Below are 12,222 nucleotides of genomic sequence, written 5' to 3'. Positions count from 1 at the left end.
TTTTTTCACTGCCTATGGTGTTGGTTTAACCTCCCTGATTGAGGGCAAAGAGTGTTTTCTTTGCCCTCAATATCGTGTTCCATATCTTTGTCAGACCTTTGGCTCACATCTTGGACAAAGAGGGCAAAGAAGAAATTAAGGTGCAGGATGGAAATAAAAAAAATAGAAGGGGATGGATATTGTGACAGTGGGATGGATAGAGGAGAAGTAAGTGGAGAAATGGTGAGATTTCGCAACTGACACATGAACGTGGAGAAAACACAGGACGCAAAACACATTAAATGAAGAAAAAAGGCAATTCAGGACTCCAAACCTTACACTGAACTGAGCTGCCGCTGACATTCTGACAATCCTCACTTACTAAGGCTGACAGGCAGTCGGAACAGGACCAGCTGCAGTCGCCTACTGTAGAAACACAGAGCAAGAGAGGGAAGGGCTGAGGGAGAGAGAGAGAGGTATGGAGTCCATTAGGACTTTTGCAGCACAGGGAAGATTGAATAATCCTGGCAAACTCACACTCAACTTCCCTCCCTTTTCCTCTGTGCTTTCCAACTGGGTGCCATCCACACGACCTTTGAACCCCGTCTTAAGCATGGCCTGTAATATATGCAAATAAAGAATTAACTAAATAGAAAGGCACCCCACCCTACTTAATGTGTTGGCTGGAGTCAACACAACCTGTGCAGGGTTGAATAGCCCATTCAGGCTCAGAGAATGAGATCATGAATAAATGGGTTACCGCTTTTCATTCTTCACAATCAGTAAAGGCACTGGATGTTTACCAGATTGTCATATCAAATGTTTAATCTATTTAGAATTTTGCTGCAATGTACCAGATTTTGTAAGTGATCCTATTTCCACAGTAACCATCCAATTTACGTCCACGGAGAACTCTGAAAATTTGCAAATATAATCTATATATTTTTAGCAATAATGTAAATAAACTTTACCCAGGAAACAACAAGCTTAGTAGCACAAGATTATCTAAAATGCTACCAATCAGAAATGTGATAAAGTTCCTCTTATCAGCAGAGGCAGAGAGTGATAACAAATAATTTCTTCAGACTCAATATCTCAGGATCACTCAAGTAATTGTCCTGTTATCTCATGTAAGAATTGGTGCTCAAATTTAGTTTAATAAACTCATTGTCTGTCCAAGTCTTTCTCATCATGTAGTAATTGCTTTCAGCCTCAGAAATGATGCAGCCCCGAAGGGAGCAAAGAAAAAATGTATCCGCATAGTGCACAATGTTGCCGTCATGTTTGTTATCTGAAGATAACAAGATATATTTTTTGCCCAGCATAACAGTTTGAAAAACTACAAAATTAGAACTAATCTTGAGAAGATCAAGTATGTCAAGTCTTGATCGTGATAACTTGTTTTAGGATAATATTTAAGATATTTAACTCTCAAGATTATTTTTAGAAATAATAATACTTAAACACACCCGTGCTGAAGTCAATGCAGGGATTTTTGCAGCTACGCCCCACAGATGTATTAAGAGAAAGTAAAAAAGTCCTCACTTTTATTATGAAATGCAAATGTTTTATCACTGCGCTAAGCAAATAATAATTTGCAAAGTGTAAATAAGTTTCAGCCTTATTTGTAGTAAATTTAAATGTAATTTGGTTTGTCATATCAGTCTCTGCGTGTCGAGCCGTTTGAACTCAGTACCCTGCTAATGTCAATGATACTAATTACAAAAGACAAGGGCCGATTCATTGGACCATAGCCTAACCTTTTGTTGGGGAAACCACACAAATAGTACAAAAAGTTGCTTAAAACATCTCAAGCTGCCCCACAGATTTTTACTTGCCTAAGCGAATACATAGAAGGCTGTAAAGCATTTCTAAATGTATATTTTGGTGCCCAAGATTACACAACATTAAGCTACAGTAGCTTGGCAGTGTAGCATTTCCCAACCTGAAGATGAGATGGCTAAAATGTAAAGCAGTCTGTCATTGTTGTTGATATTTACAGATACACTCCAACTAATTTAAGTATTATATGTTTTAGCTTCTTGGTGATGCTCTAAACAACAACGTAAATGCTAGAGTCTCATCACAGCTTCAACAGACATTTGTAAAGAATTCTTGGAACAATTTGTGCATAGTTCATATTTCATGAATTGCCCGAGGTTCTTTCAGCCTTCTAAAAGCCAACAGATTGATAAACTGACATGTTTTCGCTCTCACTAGAGTATTTGACACTTGTACACTCACACGGAAACATTCAGGAGCTGTGGGAAATGAGTATATTTGAAATACACATTGCATTTTTCATACATCCATACTTTGGTTTATGGACTGATTGCTCTGTGCGGCAATCCAGAGAAGAATTTATTTTTTTAGTATTGAAACACTTGATTAATGTCGCTATTTTTAAACAATGTACAAACAATGTACATTAAACAATTAGTCAAAGTGGCAATTAGCAAAGAACAAAACCGCACCGAACTCTCAGTGGAATTATTTCCTACAATTCTCACAATTTCTCTCTAATTAACAACGTAACAGAGTTCAAACACCAGCCTGTTATTTTGGCTCTATAAGACAGAGTCTTGATTGTCCAGAAAAACACTGTGATAAACTACAGTATGTTTTGTTTTTCCCTGCCATCCCTACTTCCCTCCATTTCTCTCTCCATCCCTCCTGCAGCGTGAAGTGTGAGTGACAATAGTGAAGGGAGTCCTGTAACGCAGGGTCAGCACAAATGAGAAACAGCCTCACACTGACTCAGCTGGCTCCCTTCTCCTGTCATTTTTTTCCCTGCTTGACGCCACAGAAAAAAAGTGAAAACTCCCTAAAAATAGAAATTCAGAGGCCATGAGCCAAAGAGCCGCAGTGACTGTTTTTCCTCCCTTGAATCCTGTTGGTCACACAAGTGGCACAGCACAAAAGAGAGGCAGAAATGAACACTGTACTGATTAAAGTTGCGTTTTTGCTAAAGCTGAAGTTATAAGCTAACCATGACAGCATCAATGTGTACAAAACTTATGAAAAAAATCATAGAACTTGTGCACAAACATCATACCCTCTCCAAACACACATGTGTACAGAACAGCCTCACACACATTTTCCTAGCAGCATAGCAATGGAAAACAGCAAGAAGCTTTTCCTTTGCCAGCGGAGATAACAACTGATAAACAGCATGAAACTGGATCTTGGCACCAGAGGTTCGGGTGTGAGCCTTTTAACGTCAGTGTGTAGGGATGTATGTGTTCAGGGTAATTTCCTGGGGTGGGTGATACCAGAGAGGGTGAACAGATTCACTGGGGCCCGCCTGACCTTGGAGCAGAAGTTGCTCCAGCCAACCTCCACAGGTCCTGTTTGTAGCTCTGGGACTCTGTTCAAAATGATTTCCGGGTGAATAGGAGACCATGAAAAGATTTTTGAACAGATATTCTTATCTAACCTTGCATGGAACCTCACACTGTTGACTCAAATAAAGTCATGCAAAATGATGAAATCAGAAAAGGCAGTCAGTCAAGTTTGAACTATTCATTTCATGAAACATTTAAACATTTTTTGTGGGACGGATTTTTAATGAGGTATTCCAGTGATTTAATATCACACTTCCATAAAGTCGGGGGGACACGAGACAAATTTTAAAGATAACGGACAAAATCAGCACACCAGAATCTGAGATATCCTGACTTGTATACCTGAGTATGAGTCAAGCAGAAATAAAGCTGGATCATACATTTCCAGTAATGCAAATAGACCCTCCTCGCCTCCTAAATGTCTACTTCTTACAAAACCCACATCCTATTTGAAATGCAGCCTGTCTGTTAAACATTTGAAATCTCATGCCCAAGCAGAGACAATTAGCCTGGCGTCGCCAGACCAACTCGCAAATGCGAATTAGTCTGGAACCTCTCATTTAATTTTCAATGTCCAAAGAGTGTTATCGACAGGCGCAAACCAAAATGCCAACTGGATAGACCTACAACCAATCAGAGCCACGAAATGTGTGATATAGCACTGAGCGATGGAAAAATGTATACAGAATACAGTGTAATGTAGAGCATTTATAAATCTTTCTTATCAACAAAAGCTTGTAGAGCAGTTGTTTTTTATGCCTTTATTTGATAGTGATAGTGGAGAGAGACAGGAAATGTGGGGAAAGAGACTAGGGAAGTGACATGCAGCAAACAGTCTGGCCAACCAGGAATCAAGCCGGGGACTCCCCCCATGTGGCATGAACCCTAACCGCTCAGCTATCAGGTCGCCCAGCTTCAAGTGCAGTTGTTTGTTCTTCTTTTAGAGAAAATATACTGTCCAGTTTGTTTTAATTCTGTCACAATAGCAGATTCAACAGACCGTTCCACATCAGCGTCAGCCATCTTGGTTGTTTACAAAAATGCCTCAACGGTGCTCTTCTGTACAGCCAACATATCAAACCCGCCCAATATTAGATAAATGAGTGTGATTGGCCCAGCCCGGGCCAGGTCGGCTGGAAATCTGTCTGAACGGGAGGGGGGCCAGACGCATCTGCCAGAGCTAATAAAACATGAGCTTGCAGATTCGTCTGGTTCCCAGGCTAAGAGATAACATTAACACAACATAATATTTTATTTGATTATATATATTTTAAGATATACCTACAGTACCAGTCAAAAATATATGTGCTTGTGGCTTTTTTGATGAAATAAGAGAACAGGTATTAGCCATGTCCTCATGCATGCCAGATTTATTCAGTTTCTATTGAGGCATGTGGAGAATAAAGTTAATGAGTAAGAAACACATATGAAAACACAAACATGTAGTGGAGTGGAATCCAATACTATATGCCTTACCATCAGTGTAACTGCTAACCTGACATTGGCTTGACTTCTCTCATTTTTCAATATACTTTTTAAAGTGTGTAAATTAGTTTATATCAAGTTACAATACAACATTAACCAGCCATCCAAGATAAGCTCTAGAAGAATTAAAATAAAAAACAGACTTTAGTTTAAAAAGCAACCGGCATTTTTTTTTTTTCATTAGTGATAAATCCATATTAATGAAATTTAAGCATCATGGGGATCCTCCAGGCAAAATTATTAATATATGTCAGATGTTTTCATCCTTTTTCTCACAATAACATCAAACACACACACAATATGGCTATTGCACAATATGGCATTTGGGTCTTATTTTAACAACAGTTTTTCATTAATGTCTCTTAATGGAAATTTTACTTTTTCTCAGACAAACAGCAGTTGCTGCAGGACTTCAAGAACAGTTAAAAGTTACAATACAGATTGTTGTACTTTGAGAGCAGTTCCTATGTGTGTTCTTTTTTTTCTTTGTTCGTCTTTGTTCGTTTTCTTTTGCTCTCTCTCTCTCTCTCTCTCTGTGCACTGACCTACATTCATGAATACTGTATGTACTGGTGCAGTGCATCAGGTATCTTTCACTAATATATGGTATATAATACTTCATACTTCACAGCTGCATGCATATTTTGTGTTTTAGTAGCTGCACATTTATGTGCACATACTCATTCATCACTTAATGAAGCTGAACTGATCAAAGTCAGAATGAAAAGCACCTGGATACTAACTACAGCGTGGGCCAAGTCTAATACGATGTTTACAGGCTTGATTCCCAGAGAGTGCAGCTGCAGATTGCTCCAGTCAGCTGGAAAGAAAACATGGTCTTCAACATACTGTGCTTACTTGGAATGCTTATTTCAAGACTGACATTTGTGGGGAACAAGATTTATCAAAGTGCATAATTGTGTTTCTACAAAGCCTTCACTTCTACTCCAAAGCTCTCGTGATGACTTTTACAATCAAACTGAATTCCAAAAACTATCAATGCAAGTGATCCTTTCTTAACAATCAATGATTGAATTAAAAAACAATGTGTGTATATACTCATGTGCAATTGTGAAATTGTGAGTGAAACTGTTAACTGTAGTTGTGCATTAAACTCTGGATATTTAGTGAAGGATTAATGGTATATGTTTTTGTTTTAGCATGTCTTAACTGTGTTAAATCTCTTTAGTTAAATTGGCTGAAATTGTCCTAATAGGCCATTTCAAATGTTAGCTTTCTCTGATCCTATACCAAATATGCTAAATTAGTAAGGGTAAAGATGGATAGTGAGTATACTGGGTGCACCTTTTGATAAATTAATCTTCTCATTGATAACACATTCAATTCAAGGTTCAAAAGCACTGTTTTAGTTGTTGGTGATTATTAATTTAACACATGACATATGGGATTTGTGACTGTACCGTGCCTTTCTAACACATATCACAATTCTTTGTAATAACACACAGACACACAAACACAAATATTATACTATGGTTTCATATTGGGCTTACACCTTCTCCATGGAATAGAGGTCTGCTCGAGAAAGATTTCTCCCAGATTTTGTAGCTAAAAAACCTGCCAAGTATGTGCCTGCAGGAGCTGGATCCCAGCCAATGTCAGCTGGGGAGATTGTTGTGGGCCATGTGTGTCACTGTGTGTAGCAGCCCCCATTTATGTGTGCGCTAGTGATTATTTGGAGTTGTGCGAAGCTAGTGTGGGAGCAGGCTGCAAAAGCAGTGTTGGGATAACAGGCTATAAACACAGCTGTGTGTTGAGGTGAACCTGTAAGTGGGGGCAACAAGCTTTTTTTTTTTTTTTTTGCAGACCAGACTATAGTTTAGAGATAGTATCTTTGTAAATTCGCCAGCTGAGCTAGAACTGTCTGTATAATAAAGACTTAATATATATATGTCAAATGATCCTGTGAATTCATACAATTGTAGCTCATATGACTGCTAATATTCAAAATATAAATAACACAACAGTATGTCAACATTCAAATACAGTTAGTTTGTATTTCAAATATGCAATTCATCATCACCTCTCATTTCACAAGAAATTTTGCATGTCTCACTTGTACCACAGGAGCTTCTGTCTCTGGCTCTGTCTTTTGCAGCTTGTCAAAATCCATGTTTCTGTACATAACAATAACACAGTAACACTGCATGGCTGTGTGTGATGACCAAATGAGGCAGAAATCCCCAGCAGCTATGCAAACATGTCTGTGCTCCATATGAAATAAACATTTTGCAATTATTCAGCTACATCAACATCTTATGCCTTTATATGAGCTGGAAGAACTGAATCCAGCTTTGACTGGATCTTGGCTGAGGTTTGGGTGGTACCACTAAGGATTGACGTTACCTTGTTAAAGAAAAATGCTTAAAATACTTTTGTTTGGTGAGAATTTTTCAGCTTGGGAAATCACAATTTGATGTAAAATTTTATGGGATATAAAAGTGAAATCAAATGTCATAACTGTATACTGATTTATTGGTATATCTGTGATATTGAGTATTCACATTTTGTCAAGTGTGCAGATGATCTCAGTCTATTTGGTGTCATTCTGTAATGTCATCATAAAACAGATTTTTGTTATGGTTGTATTTTACCGATATATTTTATATATCATTGTGATACATGCATCTCTTCATTGTCCACCTAGAAAATTATTAATTGTGTGTTATGTCCTCCTTATATGTTGTGGTGCTGATAATGTGTACTGAACGTGTTTTCCATGCCGTACATAAAACAAATTTCACTAACCCTGGTCGAATGGCCATCAGAACTGAAGTAAACATACCTTTTTTTTTCTTTTTTTTTTTTTTTTTTACACTTTTATGTCTTGGTTTTTAACATCTAGGAACCATGTTGGAAATCAGTGTTCTCAGCTTCTTAGCCTTTTGATTCAAAATGTGATTCATAATATGCAATTCAACTAGATTCATCACATTAAAAAAACAAACAAAAAACCCAACATAAAAACCATACTGTCAATATGTGGTTATACTGTATGTAGAGCTACTGTTTTCTTTTATCTACTGGGGAATATCTGCTGTTTTTGAAGGACAGATGGTGACCATAATGAAAATACGGCTCTGTCTCCTGGCCCTCTGTTCTCATAAGGTCCACTGAGATTCTGCCCAAAGCCAAGATTGCCCCTCCCTTTTAGTAATAACCTTCTCCTAAATTACTGAATATAACTCCATTTATTCACAGTTACCATGCACAGCCCATATAAACTGGGACACTGTTGAACTTTAATTACTTTTCAGTTCTTCCATCCAAGTCTGAAAAAGATGAAGTCTGACTCCAGTTTGTCAAAAGAGATCAGTAGGAATTTATTTGCTTTAAATACATGTACAGCTCTTTTTTGCTGCCATTGCTCCAATGATCAGTCACTGGCAGTCATCTCAAACTGAACTCCAAATGGAGGTCCTCCAACACGAAAATGTTTCTAAGACAGCATGATTGTGAGTTGAGAGCATGTTGTGCTGGAGTTAGGCTCATGGCATGTGTAGCTTTTTGCTGAACCAGTGCCAGCTTTGCATGAGGCGATTTGTAGGGTTATGTTGAACAAAGAACAGAGGTAGAAGCCATCTCTTGAAAACAAGAGGACATCCAATCACTGCAGCTACCCCAAAAAATTAAAAACAGGCCGTAAGAATAAATACATATGGAAGAATGAAGAAGACACTGAAAGCCTTTTGCCTCTTGTTACACTAGCAGATTGCTAAAAGTGGATCTGAACAATGAGAGAAAAGAGAGTAGGTACAGATGATGAGTTTAACACATTGAACCTGAAAACACCTCATCATGTCGATGACAATCTCGATGTGTGAATCATAGAAATATAATGTATGGAACAGAGAGGTAACATGGAAAATAAATACTGTACTGGTTGCTAAATCCTTGTACATTCATCAGGGCTGATGCATTTAGGCTTTTGCTCCCCACTTGTCTGGCTCATGTGCTACATTCGCCAAGTTATGCCACTTTCCTATGAGAATCCCAGCCTTTTTGTTGCATGATATTTCCCTTGTGCTGAGATGAACAACTTCACAGTAAAATGCATTTAAGTTAATGACAGATGTAGAAGACTGTAGGAAGCACTTTTCTTTCAAAGACACAGAGGTGACCAGCAAATTGAGTTGTCCCTGAATAACAAAGGGAGTGTGTTGTTGCGCATAACTGCACGCCACAACAGAGTGCTGAACTGCTGGAGAAGCAGGCATTCAGATTGATCACAGGTTTTCATCCAGTTGCTGTTTTGAATTTGGGATGATCTACAATTTGACAAAAAAAAGAAACTTTTAAGGTAACAACACAGCATAGTGTGAGCTGCACTTGGTTTCCTACTGTCGAAATGTGGCAGCAAGTCCTCTTTTCATATAAATAATGCTAAAAACACAAAAGTCTCCTTCTCACTCACATAAGAACTGTCACAAGAGTCTCTAAAAACCTAGGAGACACATACATACAGTACATAGCGTAGCCTGCATACATACAAATATACATATATGCAAATACACAAACACAATAACCTCTCCATGTGGAATAATGGCATTTCTGGGTCTGAAATCATAATTTTATATAAAAATATATAAAAATAAAAGAAATCATAAGATGTGTCATCTGAATTGGTGAGAAAAACAATAATCTCCATTGCTGTTCCACTGTGTGATGCATTGGCAATTCAATGAACCAAAGTCTTTGTGAACACACACAAGTGTAGTCTGTCATGGGATTCACACACATGTCCAGAGGCCATTTTAAAAGCAGCCACTAGATGAGTTTAATACTGGAGTGTAAAAATGTCCACAGACACAAAGAGAGGAACAAGGTCCTTAGCTCTCTGGCCAGCCAGCGAGGTAACATGAGAACTACACATTTATCTATCTACACACTAAGGGATCTCTGACTGAAGGGCCTCATAAGTGCACACCTTTTCACCTTCATCAGTTCATCGAGACCTGCGTCACTGTGGACATGGGGGGTGGGCTGGTCCTGTCAACCCAGGCACATGTTCCACCTTTGTGTATTAATACAACACCGGCGACCAATGGAAGTTCTTTAAAGAATGCAAATAATCTACCAGGAGAAGATTAAGAACGTCTTTATGGGTGTGTTTATTGTCCAAACAAATGTCAGTATTTGGACCTTCATTCTTACGATAAAACCATAATTTTTGAGAATGACAGTACAACTGACACCTCCACTTGCTTTCTTTCGTTCCATGAAAAAGAACAGCGAAAGTGTTCTGTCATGCTTTGTTCAGGTTGTCTGTCTTACAGTTCTTCCTTAAATAGTTTTCTAATTTTGCCATCATATTCTCATCTCATGATCCGGACTCTGGTCCAGTGAGGGCTCCCTGGTGCTGATCATGGATGCTGAGGGCCCTTGGTTGACTCCAAAGGGAGAAACAGCTGGAGATCGAGCTGCCAGCGGAGACAGAGAAGGAGAGAAGCTGGGGGACATTGCTGCTGATGAAATGGAGCCCTCATGACTGATAGGAGACCTGCGGAGTGAGGCCAAGTGGGGGAATGTCCGTCCTATCACAGGGACCTTGGGGGGAACTGACATGGCTCCTGGGTGGGCCACTGATGTGATGAGGGGGGGAGGGTCAATTCTAGGTTTGGGATCCATTTTGGGCTTGGGCTGGAAGGGCTGGCGAGGGTTCTGGTTCTGCTGGGCTGTTTCATCTTTCAGCCTTGCAATCTCTGTGAAGACATTAGCCAGAGGCTGGAACTGAGGGCACCAGTTCAGCAGGTAATCCCAGTTATAGCTTCCACGAAGCTCCTCATCACTGGCAACAATAGCTGTGAGGGAACCATCCACTGAAGGTTTACCATCCTCAGGGAAGGCGTAATCTTTGGGGAGGGAAATGTTGAGGCCACGGCCTACTCCCAGGTACCCACCTCCCTCGTCCCTGTAGACTGGGAGCTGGCCAGAGAGCAAAGTCCCACTGAGACTGCCTCCCAGTTTCTTTCCTTTGAACCAGGTACTGCCCTCCAAAGCTGCAGGCTCACAGGAGATATCAGAGAGCTGGTCAGCATCCTGTTGAATGCCAGAGTCTGGCCCCCTGGCTGAGATGTGCTCCTGCATGGATGAAGTGATGGAGGCAACACGGGGGTATTCGTTTATCATCCTGATTTCATCGTCCTCCGCAGCCTCAGCTGATCCTCTTCCACTGGAGTGAGAAGGATCCAGAGAGCCTCCTCTTGTGTAGGGACCCCCACCTGCCCCACCCTGATCTCCAGCATAGCCTGGCAAAGCCTGGTGGTAGATCCTCTCGCCCCCTGGTCCTGGGTTGCAGTCATCCAATTTCTGCAGAGCAGTTCCCGAGGCAACAGTTCTGTTTCCTGTATCCTGACCTTTCTTCCTCCTGCGTGACTTGACTAGGAACACCACGACGGCCATGACCACAAGCAATACAATGACACCAAGGGACACGGCAATGATGCTAATCAGCAGAACGTTGACATCAGGGGCCAGACCAAAGTTGGTGTTGGTGACATCAATGGAGACCTGGGCTGTGGTGGTGCGAGATGTATCCAGAGGACTGTGAGCTTTCACATCCAGGGTCATCAGTCTGGCCTCCCGTTTGTTCCGACCAGACCCGCTGCTACTACTACTACCAGAACTGTCCAACTTGAGGTAAACTACTCCAGTTGTTTTGTTTACATCAAAGTATGGAGAGCTGTCAGGAAGAGAATAGAGAACAATACCATCCACACCTTCATCCTCATCTTTTGCGTGGACCTGGCCGATGCTCTGGCCTTTTTTGGCTCCCTCTGGAACTTCAAAGGAGAAATCAGAGGATGTGAAGAGCGGGTCATACTCATCCTCACCTGTGACAAACACCTGTACAGTCACAGTGGCTGAGTGGTTTCCTGAATCTACTGCCAATGCTACAAAGTTAAAGGAATTGATCTTCTCAAAGTCAAAGGGAATTCTGCTTCTGATTTCTCCAGAGTTCTGGTCCACAGCAAAGCTGTCTTTTCCCACCCCAGACCGCTCCACCATGTAGTACTTCAGCTGGCCAAAGACGCCTGTGTCGTGGTCTATGGCATGGAGAACAGTCACCGCTGAATTGGCTGGTTGGTTTTCTCTGATACTAGCTGTCAAGATTTCCACAGGGAAGAAAGGATGATTGTCATTCACATCTTTGACCTCCACAATGACTGGAGCTAGTGCGAAGTGACCCTGTCCGTCTGTAGCCTGGATGATGACAGTGTGAGTGGACTGGTGCTCACGGTCAAGTGCTTGCTGAAGCCGCAAGGCTCCAGTCCATTGGTCCATAGTAAATAAGTTAACCTCATCACCAGAGCTGATAGTGTACTGGACCTCAGCATTGGGAGTTGAATCGGGGTCTGGAAAGAAGACAACAACAGAGTACAATGAATACATTTAG

General features: G+C 40.6%; 1 protein-coding gene across 1 annotated transcript in view; it reads right to left on the bottom strand.

The window, feature by feature from the left end:
* Positions 1-4,243: 4,243 nt before the first annotated feature.
* LOC137195666 (protocadherin-16-like) overlaps positions 4,244-12,222 on the bottom strand; it is an 89,762-nt gene continuing 81,783 nt past the window's right edge. The window contains exon 29 of the mRNA XM_067608208.1: positions 4,244-12,181. Coding sequence (XP_067464309.1) covers positions 10,134-12,181 — 2,048 coding nt within the window. The 3' untranslated portion in view covers positions 4,244-10,133. The remainder of the gene's footprint in view (positions 12,182-12,222) is intronic.

Source organism: Thunnus thynnus, chromosome 13 (assembly GCF_963924715.1).
Source record: "Thunnus thynnus chromosome 13, fThuThy2.1, whole genome shotgun sequence".
Classification (NCBI taxonomy): domain Eukaryota; kingdom Metazoa; phylum Chordata; class Actinopteri; order Scombriformes; family Scombridae; genus Thunnus; species Thunnus thynnus.
Note: the sequence above shows the minus strand (reverse complement) of the source record. Positions and strands in the feature narration are given on the sequence as shown.